The sequence below is a fragment of the Crotalus tigris genome, unplaced genomic scaffold, assembly GCF_016545835.1.
Source record: "Crotalus tigris isolate CLP2741 ecotype Arizona unplaced genomic scaffold, ASM1654583v1 scf7180000017935.1779662, whole genome shotgun sequence".
NCBI lineage: Eukaryota > Metazoa > Chordata > Lepidosauria > Squamata > Viperidae > Crotalus > Crotalus tigris.
The window spans coordinates 543,638-557,839 of NW_024096727.1; the positions used below are offsets into that span (position 1 = coordinate 543,638).

General features: G+C 37.0%; 1 protein-coding gene across 1 annotated transcript in view; it reads left to right on the forward strand.

The window, feature by feature from the left end:
* Nucleotides 1-447: 447 nt before the first annotated feature.
* STMN2 (stathmin 2) overlaps nt 448-14,202 on the forward strand; it is a 38,220-nt gene continuing 24,465 nt past the window's right edge. The window contains exon 1 of the mRNA XM_039344697.1: nt 448-599. Within this exon, the coding sequence (XP_039200631.1) occupies nt 581-599 (19 nt within the window). The 5' untranslated portion in view covers nt 448-580. The remainder of the gene's footprint in view (nt 600-14,202) is intronic.

A 14,202-nucleotide genomic window follows, 5' to 3' on the forward strand; every position in this document is an offset into this window, starting at 1 on the left:
AGCATGCCTAACATTTCAGCCACAAATATATAAGCTCCTTATATAGATGTAAGCATCAGCATTATGCAAAGTGGATAAAAGGAAAACAAACAGCCTTTACATTTTCCCACTTCCCCTCCCATTTCTGTTAGTGCCACAAAATTGTCTTAGAATGCATTTGTGCATGTTTTACATCTAGCAACAGCCAGAGATTTCAAGACCAATAGGTTTTTCTTATAGGATATTAAGATCTTGACATGGAATGTACTATCAAAGCGAAAGTAAAGGGGGAACACAGTACTCCAGGGCCAATTTCCATTTCAAACTGCATTCTGGCACTTTGTACTCCAGCACCAGAGGCAGATCAATATTTAATGCTCAGAGAATCTGCTTCTGCGGGAGTCATGTCAGGGGACCTCTAGAGCCAATCTGCTTAGGCTGAGGAGTGATAATTATTCATGGGCTCCTGCCTCTCGCTCCTTCTTGTGCTCAGCCCCGCTCTGCTGACTCAGTGCCTTAGTCTCCTCGCGCGCGCGCTCTTCCCATTGCTGTAGCTGGACCTCTCTGCCTTCACAAGCTCGGAGCTTCTGTAGCACCTACAATGGCTAAAACTGCAATGGGTAAGGCATACCGAGCATTTCTTTCTGGCATGAAAGCCCCTCTCTTCAAACCTTTCCCTTCCTGCTGTCCTTGGTGCTGCATTGTATTTATAAAAGGGAGAATTATAATATTATTATTATTAGCCTTGGTTTTTCTAAAAGCCAAACCGGGAGAGGGCTAAGCAGTCGTGATCTTAAGTCTATGCTTTATTTGAAGTTTTTTTTTAAAATTTCACTCTTTTTAATAGCCTGATTCCCAAATCATTTCAACCGAAGTACTTGGATACCCTCCGACTTAAATCTTAGTCCTGCTTCTTCGATTTAACGTCGGATAAATCAGGAGGTCTCTTTAGGGAGTTAAGAAAATACTGTTCTGGAGGACCCCTATGGTAGACAGGGGGTAACGGAGAGCAAAACAGTAACTTATTGTGGGTTTGGGGCTGACTCGTTTCCAGCCTCCCCGACGCTCGCTCCCAGATATCCCATTCTGCCAATCTCTCGAATCTTGGCCATCCTTCCTCAGAACCAGGGCGAGCGACTTCCGTACCGTCTGTGTGGGGGAAGCTGGCCAGTCGCTTTCGCTAGCCAATCCGCCCGCCACGTGGATGCGATGGGAGCAGACAACATTTCCTTTGGCTAGGTTGTTGCAAAAGAGGTCGGGAGCTGAATTAGACGCGCTGCTTTCGAGCGCCTTTGTGCGGCAGGGCGGAAGGTGGAAATGATGTGTGCTGTTTTGTGTTACTTGCTTTTTTTTTTTTTTCCCCTCCTCTTGTTTTCCGACAGCAAAGACAGTTAGGGCTGGGGCGGCGTTGGCGGGCAGGGCTTTGTGTAAGGCTCGGGCTGAGCCAGGGCTCCGGGCGTTCCCGGCGAGAGCGCACCTACAGGCTTCGACGCCTCCCGCTCAGGCAGCCGAGCACAATGCAGACCGACCCCACCCATCTCGCCGCCGCCGGCGCGCCACCGCCTCGCAGGAGCCCCGGGGGGACTCGCCCCTCCTTTCTCCCCCCCTCCCCCGACTAGCGAGAAAGACGCACGAAGGGAGCGGAGGACATCAAAGCAAATACTCCGCCTTCCCCTAGATTCTTCTGTAGCACCATCGCTTGTTTTTCCGAATGATCTTGCTGGTTTGCTGCATCCATTTGTGCCGGTGTGCGGCCGGTGTGTGCCCTGAAGTAGGTCACTTGGATTAGCCTCCTCTTCCCCTTCCTCTTCTCTATACAGTAATTGCCTACTCATTACAATGCCTCCAGCGAGTTTGGTCTTATTTTGTCTGGCTAGAGAAAAAGCTCCCCCACACCTCGCCTTTATCCCCCCCCCCCCATGTAGACTCAATAAACCTCCGCCACACCCCTGGACTCCTCGCTCCCGCCCTTTGCATCTTACAAGGGAAAGGTTGCGGTGCACTGGAGTGCTCTCCAGGAATAGGGACTGCAGGTCTGGGAGTGTCAAAATAATCCACCGTGCCTTACCAATGGATATCGAGATCCTATCTCGAGTCCCCCAATTTAGCAGAGTTTTGCAAAGTGCAGTGGCTGAAACTGCCTCTTTTCACCTCCCTCCAACCTCTTTCTCTTTAGCTTTTATTTTATTTTATTTTATTTCCCTGAGTCTGCAATAAAGCCCGTGGAGAAAAGTGATACTGCAGTGAAGGGTGTGGTGGTTCTCAGGAAGCACAGAAGAGAAATGGATTGGCTATCATAACATCAGACACTTTGCAGACTTTTTAAAAAAAAAAATTAAAAAAATGCATCCCTTTCTCCTTAGGCATTAAGGAAATACATGCAAAGAGATGTTTTCTCAGAATACTAACTTATTAAGTTGGCCCACCCATAACTCATGGGGCAAGATTGAAGAAAACACCAGTTTTCCTGCACTTGCTTCCAGGAAACAAAAGCCTTGTCATAGATGTTGTCCTCGTAGACACTTTAGCTCACAGGTTCAGAATGAATATGGATGCCCACAGACGCCCTTTCATTAAAGATTGCTCTGTTTTCCAACCTGGTGGAAGAGGGCTTTGTTATTCTTGAGGGTAGGGCATCAGGCGGCTGCATATGCTAATACAAGCAGCCAGGAGCCATCCGGTTCTGGCCAGCCCCGCAGTGCTTGCTCACACCCATTCCTTTCCCTCCCCAATGCAGCAATCCGGAAATCAGTATTGATAATTTGGCCTCCTCAGTCGGAAACTGATCACTGCAGGAAGCCCATTTTCTGAATTTGGGCACCATGGCTAAAAAGACTCCTGGAATACAGATGAGAGGCATCCAGAGGTCTGCTGATTAATAGATCCAGTTATTTTGCTATTCGTTCCTCTTGCTATTATATGTAAAAGCAGCTACTTGTCCTGTGTTCCTTGGATAATTAATTGTATTACATTATAGACAACAGTTTCCATTTTTCCCATTCCATTAACATGGACTGGGTGGGGGGGAGAGCTTCTTAGGTCTTGGGGGGGGGAGCTTCTTAGGAAAAAAAATCTTATTATCTAGCTCATCTAAATCTGAAATAACTTTTTTCCAATTTACAAGCAACAACCAGCTGTTCCTTCTCTTTCTCCTATATATAGGTATGACTACTGCTTTTTTCTCTTGATGGTAGTTGGGTGGGTCTAGGATTTTTCTCCCGAAAAGGAATAAGGAAGAATCTTTTAAATTATAATTAAAATCTTTGGAAAATCTATTGGGTTAACAGCAAAGATAAGGTATTCAATCTAAGGCAACTGGATAATGTCTGAGTGTTGGAGATTAGACAAAACAGAGGGAGGTTTATTTTCATGAAGATGGAAGTCTGTAATTGATGCATCTAAAAGAAATTACTACAATTACTTATAATACACAAAATGTGCTTCTAGGGAAAATCAAGTAACGAACTGATAAAGACAAATACAGAACTTATAACAGATTTTACCTCATTCCGATGGAGGGCAACTGTCTGCCATAACAGCTATGTGAATTCTCACTCTTGCAATGAAGATTTCCAATGAACTATTATGTTTTGGTGCATTATTCTCAAAGATGGAAATATTTTCCCCTGGAGCAATTTCAGTTACAACTACTGTATGTGTGTTCATGAAATAGGAATGCTTTGCTTTGAATCCCTGTAACAAACCATCATATTCTAAAAGTTCTGCTGAACCATTTCAGGTCAGTCATCCTTTAATTAAATCAAAACCCAAAGCATCTCAGTTGTTTCAGGTTTCAAACAAAACAAAACCTAGATAATGTGACAATGGTAATGTTTTATATGTCTTCTTTCTCTTCCATAATACTCAGTGCAGCATATAGATCCACTACCATCTGTCCCTCGCCTTTTTTCTGTCCTTCAATCATCACCACCAGTGTCCCAGAGTAATATATCACATATGCTTATCCCCCTCCACCAAGCACCAATATCCTTAGCTTTCCTCCACTCTGCAACCACCATTTCTAGGTAGAACAAAATGGCCCCATTTCATCCAACGCATAGATCAAAATACCAGAGCCCAGTCATGTAGTTTAGGCATGGACATCTCAACACTAAATATTCCATGGACAATTTATGCAAAGAACACTTGCAAATCCCTAATATTTAAGTGGTGAAAAAAGGGACCTGCATATCCTTAGATATATTTCTTTGTGAAATAAAAAGGAGGAGGCATCTAATTAGAGCCAGATTTAGCTAACTTAACATTTTACGGCCAACAAAAGATTTGTTATAAAGTCTCTCAATATGGAAGTCACATTTAGCCATCAGTTACATAGAATTACTTTGCACCTTTTTCAGAACTGCTTGCTGGAAAGCTTGAGTGAGCAGAATTGAGATTATTTCAAAAGCTTGTATCATACAACATCAGTAACAAGTCTTCAGAATCCAGGTTGAATGAGACTCCCTTCTTAGAAAAACTCATTTTTGGACTTCTAATGCAGATTAAATCATTATTGTTTCAGCATCTTTTTAATTAAGCAATAAACAGAATGGGATAATGTGATATTGTATAATTTTCACTGTTGGAAACCTTTGAGGTTATGAAATCAGAGTGCCTATTTGAAAAGTATTAAAGAGTTTTATTTGCCATGTTACATTTTGTTGCTGATTTTAATCATTTGTAATATTATTTTTCAAATTTTTGAGATCCTAATTGCATATTCATATTCATATTTTCTTTCAGTCTGTCCTAATATACATAATAAGTTAGATCTAGCCAAAACTGCACTTTTCTTTCATCCACTGATATACTCTAAATAGAAGAGATTTAAACATGTGCTTTACTTTTAATTGAAATAAACTAGATTTTAAAAGTTTGAATCATTGGATAAAACATTTGGTGCTTTAAAGCAGAGCAATGAAGATCCTCAACTCAATTTCACAGGGCCTTCCATCTAATTTCAAGAACCTTCTGGCAAGGCACTGGGTCCTCCAGCAATTTGAAAATTATGATACCATAATTCAGTCTCACTAGAAAATATTGAGTGGGCCAAGCTAGCATAAATTCTCTGTCATTGTATGCTGCTCTTTGAAGTTAGTATTTATAACATATGATGCGTCTAAAAAAGTTATGACATTGATTCTAAAACATTTTGAAATTTCTTTCAGCTCTATAAGGAACTAAATTCTAATCTATAAGACAACAAATTTATTGAATTTTTATCTTGTCATTTCTTCCAAAGCAGGCATTGAGAAGAGCATGTAAACCACATAGGAGTTATTCCCACTGTGATTTACAGTAGACTGAGAGATTAAACCACATTGCTGTAGCAAAGTTATCAAATGTTTGTTTAACCCCAGATCTGTTCCAATTACATGAAAGAGATGGATTTAAATTTAACAACAGCAGACAGTGTATCCTGAGGATCCAAAACCATTCTCAAGCAGGATCCCCCCATACTTTTTCTTTTTCCTCCGATAGGCTCATTTTAGAACAAAGCAAAGCAGAGGCCTTGCAGGAATCGAAGGCACCAGTTACAGTTATGCTCTGTTCAGGTCATCTCATTGACATTGAAAAAAATTCTCATAGAAAATAAAATAATTGATCGGTGCTGGTAAATGAAATCTAAACTATTCCAATATAAAATCAATGCAATCACCCATCAAAGAAAAATATGCTGACATGTTGTGCTACAGTTATAATAAATTGGATATGCTTTCTACTTCTTTCAAATTACCACTCCTTCACATTTTTGAATATATAAAAAGCATATTGACTGCTTTTAAAAGAGCCTAAATGATTATTTAATAAGACCTTAGTTTCTTGTTCACATTGTCAATTGTCCAATCACAATCACAATAAAGCTTGGTCGGGAATATTTCCTTAGAGCCTTATAATTGAGAGTCTTTTCCCTGAAACATTTCAGACAGAAAGTATTTTTTTTCCAGTAAATCTTGTTCAGTTTTAAATCCAAGAGAATATAATAATAGTTGGAGAACACATGAATGAGGGGAGGTTTCATGCCAACTCACTCATATCCACTTTAGATCTGCTCTAAATACTTCATAAGCAACAAATCATTTTGTTATCAACTTTTTGCAATATGTCATTTAGGAATTTTTAAAAGGCTGCCTGATGGGGATTTTACAGGACTTAAAGTCCAACATACTGACAAATCTCTGGATGAGGAAGTTGACACAGATTCCACTTTTGAAGAATAATATCATACCTACAAATTTTATTGATAATCAAGCTACAACTACATGGCTATAAAATATAAATTCTTTCAAAAGATAATTATATCGGCAATCCATTATTTTATTTATTTCTTAGAGTTGTATGCTTCTATCCTTCAAGAACTCAAGGTGGCATACTGAGTAGCATCCTTCTCCACTTTTCCTTCACAGCAGCATCCCACAACACTGGACCTCCCACACTGAGAATAGATTTGAAGCTGAGGTTCTCTGATCCTAGTTCAACATCCTAGCCATGTCATATTAGCTGTTCCTCAATCTCACCCCATAATATACTAAGGACTAGAAGTAGTAAGTTTATTCAGTAAGAATTAGTTATTAAAAAATGTTACATTTATTCATTATTAGGCAATCATCACAATTATTTATTAAAATAATACCTACTATATTACTAATAATAATTACAAATATAATAATTATTCATGATTCATTAATATTTCACTATACATTATGTAATTGTGTCTCCTTGCCTGGAATTTAAATTTTATTTCAAAATAGAAATAAAAGTATACATAACTATCAATGGGGACAACTTTTAGAACATGGTTACCTAACCATGAACATATTTTGTATTATGATAGTTTGAAACATTGACATATTTTCAAAATACTTTTGTTTTAAAAAAAATAGTGTGTCTATTGCTAGGAGATTGTATCTACAAATACATGGAACAACTATTATTCTACTGAGGTGAGTTTTATTGTTAAACTGAGCTCACTTTAATTTTAAATTTCAAACTTACTTTTTAACTATCTGAAGATTTACTTTTTAGAGAAAGCTTATGCAGTCTTCTCTTTATAGTCTGGGCAGAATATAGTCTGCAGATGTTGCTTTATAACAATCCAGCAGCTACACTCCATAGTCTTCCTTTCATTCTATGTGCAAATAGTTATATATTATTTTCTCTTGTGTGAAAGAGAAAACACAAACAAAGTTATCACTTCTATTTTATTTTATTTGTTTGGGTTCTCTCCAAAGCATATAAGAAATGGTAATTTCATAAAATGTTTACAATTTTGTTAGAGCCTGGGTGGATAGGAGCCAGACCTAACAAGAGAACTAGGGCTATGGGGAGGAAGTAATACAGAAAGAGTAGGGTTGTGCCACTCCTGTGGGTTTATGTATTTATTTATGTATCTTTAAATGTATATGGCTGCCCATTCAATACACAATTCTGGGCAACTCACAAATAGAGAAACGAATAATAAGAAAACAAATTAAAATTGTTTAAAAACCATCCAACATGCTCAGAGCAAGTCAGCCAACATATAAACAAAAAAAAAATGGCTTCATCCTACAATGTAGTGAATGTCAGGGGAAGAACCAGGTGTTTACAATAGGCTAGCAAAGACAAAGATATCTACATTTCAAGTGGTATGGTTTTATGTAGGGTAGGTACCATGACAAGAGAAGACACATTTCTTGGATCCTATTAATGTCTTTGTGTAATATAAAGGACCTGTATTGCATCCATTCTGGTACATAGGATGGGCAAAAATTATTATAATAAGCCGATAACCTGGTCCCACGTCATAAAGAGTTTAAAAGGTGATAATCAGCATCTTCAATTGCATCAGGAAACTAACCAGGAGCCAATGCATTTTTGCACAATTATAGGAATTACAAATAGCAAGAAAGACCTATTCATGATGCTGCATTCTGAACCATGATTTGTCTTCCAAATCATCTTCAAGGACAGCCCTATGTAAAAGGCACTGATGAATCCAGATGAAAGGTGACTAAAACATAAGTGACACTGATTAGGATCTCCTGGCAACTGGCATACAAGATGGACTTGTGCAAAGACCCTCCTAGTAAAAGCTATCATCTGGTCTTTGCATAGGAATTGAGGGCCTAGAAGGACAACAACTCTCATGGGAAGTGCAGTCCCGTTCCAGAACCAAAGATGGTAAATTTCTGTAATTCTGTAAATTGGTCCAGAAGAATTAGAAAATTGATCATATTGAAGGCCACTGAGAGATCCAAGAGAGCCAGGAGAGATACACCTCCACCATCCCAGTTCATGCAGAAGTAATCAACAAATATGCCAAAGCCATCTCAGTACAATAAGAAGGTCTGAACCCTGATTGAAAAGGTCCAGATAATCCAGTTGGTTAGGTAGCATGAAGATTTTTTCTCTCCAGAGACTTGGGGGATTATCGTGTTTGTTTTTTTAATTGTTTTAGGATTTATACTAAATCTTTAATTTTTGACAGTTGTGTCTGTAAGAAACCTATCAAAAAAGAGAGGGATCCCTGGGATTTAGAAGCGCTGAGTTTCCATGGTGTTCAATCTAAAGCAAAACACATTAAGAGCTGCATGATTCCATAGGACTGATTTCTAAAATATTCATTTTTTGATAAATCTTCTGTATAAAAGATTTCATTAGGTTATCTTTTATATAGAAGGAATAAAAAAAGCTTAAAATGCAATAAAGAAGAAAAAGGAGGCATCAGGAAATAAAGAATCATTTCACTATTTTTACTATAAAATACATTCTTTGCTGCAACCTGGTGGTGTTTATTTTCAAGTGTGTTGGTTGGTTGACTGGATTTTTAAAAAAATAAAAGATAAAATGGAATGTTAAAGAGTATCCTGGAGGATTAATGGAAATAAGCAAATAATTTTAGAAGTTTGCTTCCTGTGGATGGATGTCTTGGGACTAGCCATGACTACCCAACAGCTATTTTGTGACAGAATGGGACAACTCACCACGGCCAACTTGCCATGGCCATGGCAAATTGTCCTAGACCCATTTTGTGAATAGGAAGTCCCTACTTATCCAGCTTCTGCAGATATTTAGCCATGCTAGATATGTCCAGAATTGAATCTAGATCATTCCTCATTCAAGCAATGTACATTGATCTTTCTCACTTCCAGATTACATCTTAAACTTAATAGATTTATGCCTTCATTTATAGTGTTTATAAAAGAACTATCCAAGAAATGCAGTAATAGCATCATTTTATTTTCTTATTCTACTGTATTTAGCAATAAAGTCTGAGGAGCAAACACTTTTATATTTTTTGTCTTACCAAAGTATGGATTGATATTCTTGTAATGGAAAAAGCACTTTGAAAAAAATCAATTTGAACAAAGTATGTGCATTTGTATTCATTTATTCCTGGTTATATATAAACACATATGAGCATGTGTTCCAACAGGCAACAATACTTTTCTCTTATTATTTTAAATTATCTATAAAAACGGAAAGGAGAGCCAGTTTAGTGCAATGATTAAAATATCAGACTAGAAACTGGAAAACTGGGAATTCTAGTTCTGCTACAGCTAGGTAACGTTGAGCCAGTTACTCTCTCTCAGCCCTAGGAAAGAGGCAATGGCAAAACACTTCAGAAACCTTGCCAAGAAAAGTGCAGTGATTAGTGAAGCCAGTTTCCAGGAGTCAACATTGATTCAAAGGCATGCACACACACACACACACACACAGAGAGAGAGAGAGAGTGAGTCCATAGCCCAGATGAATACATTATGAATGTATATTGAATAAACAATAGTGGGCTACATTAAATATTCAGTTCATATATCTATGTGTTATATCATATATACATAACTACTATCATTATCCATCTTCAGATTTAAGTCAAATTGTTCTGCTGATGCTCTGTGAAATTTAATTCTCCTGTAATGTACAATAAAGCTAAAGTATGAAGTCTTATACATCTACTCAATAACTTATGCATCACAGTCTCATGCTGAACCTACAACCTTTCTAAGAAACCATATTTTGGTGAAGTGGAGAATTATAATGATAAGTTTTGTCTGCTATTTGCATATGAAATCCAGAAACCTACACATATTTCCTACCTCAACCAGCTTTAAGGCTGATAAGACATGTTTTGTTAGGTATCCCAAGGCAATCCAGAAACAAAACTAGGATTCTTTTTCATCTCTGCTGGTGCCATTTCTTACTCATGATAGTTATTATGCTATTGTGCCAGAAGATAATGGAATCTGAAAGCAGAACAATGGCATGGGTCATGAATATTTTAATTTGGGATTACTCTTCTCACACAGAGTACTAAAAATGTCACTGTAACAGAATATCATATTGTGGAATTTATTTTATAAGGAGATCTTCAATGCCGCTGTGAAACAGGATAGGTGTCTAGCTTATTTATCTCGGTTAGTCTGCAAAGAAAGAAAGTCTACAGGGGTGATCAAAAATGTCAGCATGGCAGTTGCAGCAGTGTAATTAAAGCTCTGTCTACTTTTGATGTGTGTTGCTCTGCATGTTATTTTACATTAGAGTTACTGTCTTGACTTTTTTAGACAATGCCCTACAGACACCCCTCTGGTTGTGAAATCTGTTTCACAAAAAAACATGGATAAATTACTATGCATAAGCTTTCACCAACACTACTACATTCATTCCATAAATGGGGTCAGGTTTTTGCAAAGAGACTGCCCAAAGCACTTCTTCATAATACAAATTTTCAGGAATGGATTATGCCTGCATATAGATCCCTTAATTGTTTCTTTGTCAACTTTGTTGAGTGATATCTGCATATATAAGCCAGTCTTGAGGTCTTGGTGCTCTCTGAGCTTGGTGGTTTTCTTGCAGATGTTTCATTTCAAAATTAAATAACATCATCATCAACAAGATCATCAGTGCATAAGTCAGTCTTCCCCAACTTGGCAAATTCAGGTTCATTGGACTTAACTCCTATAATTTGCAGTCAACATAATACTTGACCATCTTGGTTGGAAATTAGGGAAGTTGAAGGCAATTTATCCACAGTGTGTCAGATCAAGGAAGTTTGAAACTTTTTGATGTTAATATTGCCTACGTGGTGCAAAATATCATTGCCTGAAGAGTAAAGATGGGCCATTACTGAATTGTTATTTTTCTTTAGAGATACATTCCTCTTTGCCAAAAAGTGGCATACAAAATAGCTTTTGGCCTGGTGATGGATCAGGACATTTATCTATATGTATAATTGGTAGTTTTCAATTATCCTGTGATTTGAACTCTTTTATTTGAAAATTCTCAGTGCTGCCATCTGAGTTTTCACGTACTGTTAACAAACGAACGAGGTGAAATATTGATTATTAAGAATCCAAGTATTTTCCATCTACTACAACTACATTTGTCTTTAATTTGACAAGCATTGCATCCTTTAAACTGAACTGTCAATTACAAGTTGACCAAACCAATTGAGAAACAGTAACTAAAGAAATTAATCAACAGACTGCTTAATAATGCTATACACACTGGATGTTGGATGCATATATATTCCCATAAGAAACAATGTCAAACCTGTGTGCATTTTGCTTTACCCTGTGTAGAACAAGCACTGCTTTGAAACCTATTTAAAAAAGAAGTAGCATTTTGAGAAAAAGAAACAAAATCCTATAGGAAGCTGAAGACAAGATATTTATTGAACTTAAAGCAACTTAAAGCACTTCAGAGGATTTGCTCTTTCTTCAAAGGCAGTCTGACTCATAAATGACCAATCTTTTGTGTAGTGCATATATAAATGTAAAATAAATGTACTTAAATATAACTGATAATTATTCCCTTGATATTTTGATATCAAAAGGCAATATTCTGGAGAGCCTGAACTACTTGGCAATTTAAAAGCAATTTCATTTATACAATTCCATTTGTTTAAATAAAATGAATTACAGAAAATCTGCTTACAGATTCATATGTGATGTAGCAGGCACATTAACTAATATCAGTTAATGAGTCAATTTTGCTTTGTTCAATAGTACTTTTATTTTAAATAGTGAAGATATTTACATTAAATAGTTATATAGTTATAACATATGAGAAAAAAGTGTATCAATTATGAGTATTTTGGAATCTGGACTTGAAGAAAAAAGATATAAAGGTTCTGACCAGTTTTTGGGATGGATACGGCATTGGTAATTCTCCCGGATGATCTGCATTGGACCTAATGGAGAAATTGTGCCCTTCCTTGTCTTGTCAGATCTTTCAACAAGTTTTGATACTATCAACCGTGGTATCCTTTTGGGCCACTTATGAGGATTGTTGGTCGGAGACAATTTCTTACAATGGTTCAAATACTTCCTTAATGGGTAGTTCTGATCTGTTTTTTTGGGGGGGGGAGAGAAAGGTCAGCCTGATCATTCCTGACTTTTATTGTGTTACAAGTCTCCTCTGCTTTTTAATCTCTATATGAAGCTGCTGGGAGGGGCCATTTAATAGTTCAAGGTATAGTATCATCAATAAATCAATAATATCCAAAAGCACATCATCAGTCTAGGCAATGGGGCCAGTGGTAGGATTCAGCCGGTTCGCACCAGTTCAGCAGAACAGGTAGCTAATTTTTTGTTGCCCAGGCCCAGAATGGACTTCCGGAAGTGGCATCCACACAGAGAACCGGTTGTTCACATATTTGAATCCCATCACTGAGTGGGGGGGGGGGTACTGTCAACTCTTCACCCAGTGTTTAGAGGCTGTCAGAGTCTTGTGGGAAGACAACAGATTGAAGTCAGAGTTGATGTTTGGTCTTTGGTCACCACCTGAATGATTCCTTTTCAATAACTTAAAATACCAGGATCAGTGAAAGAACCTATCCCAAAGACAGTAGGTGGTCCTGGAGTAATCAATGTTTTTAGACTAATTTCTTTCATGGAAAAGACAAGATCCATAAATATGTACATTATTGAATTTTTGAAAAAGGATGGTATCAAACAAGGTAATAAATACTTAAAGCCCTTAATTGGTAAGAAACTTGAGTCATTAAAATTTAGAAATCCGGCATTATTTTCTTCTTCAACAGAATTTTCATGGGAACATAGATACACATTCATTATATATACTGTATATAGACAAAAAAGAACCCTTGATGCCTCACATGTATTTGGAATTAAAGGCAAGACATTTCTTTGAAATGTATTCATCCCTTAGAAGTTCTTGTCATCCTGGAAAATTATAAAAAATACCTCCCTAACTATCATCAGTGTGAGGTTTCAGAATACATAATTGCAGGTAGACCACATTAGATAGACTAGGGACATCTGTGTGATGGAGGTATCAAAAAAATACATGATCAAAGCCATGACTCTTTTTAATACGCATTGTGAAGTACATATAAAGAAAAAATTGAGCTTCAATTTCATGGTCATGGATCTAATCTTTACTTTCTTAATATCCTTGTGGAGACCCCTGTGCAATCAGCCTCTATTTTGCCTCTATGTTATTTTCCTCTCTTACTTGACTTTGCTGAGCTTTTTTTTTTTTTTTTTTTTATTAAAAGTTTTATAAATTTTACAAAAAAGAAAAAAGAATACAAAACAAGAGACAACATATACAAAAAAATAAAACTAAACAATACATATATATAAAAAAAAAAACCCCCCACCCCTCCCAAAAAACCCCCCCCTCCTTTCCCCCCCCCGAGCTTCCCAGAGCAGAATATAGGCTTAAGAAGTAAAAATAAAAATTAAATTAAGAACTTTATATTTATATATATAAAAAGATTATCTATAATATATATAAAAATAAAACTTATGAAAAAACTATATAATATTTTTGTATACCCAATCTAAATTGTATAAATTTTATCCATTTATCCCAAACAGCAAGAAACTTCTCTTGCGTTTGTTGCTTTAAGAAAGCCGAAATCTTTGCCATTTCCGCCAGATAAGCTACTTTAAGAAACCATTCCTGCAATGTAGGCAAAGATTCCTTCTTCCAATATTGTCCTACTAACAGCCTAGCGGCTGTAATCAAATTTAACATCAATACAACCTCCTTTGTATCACAATCTGTAACAATACCTAACAAAAATAATTGCGGAGTAAATTTTACCCTCCTTCTAAAAATTCTCTGGATATTCCACCATATTTTGATCCAAAATGCTTTTATCTCTCTGCATGACCACCAAATATGATAATAGGAAGCCTCCTTATAACCACATCTCCAACATTTGGGTTGCACGTCAGGGTACATATAAGACATTTTTTGTGGATCAAGGTG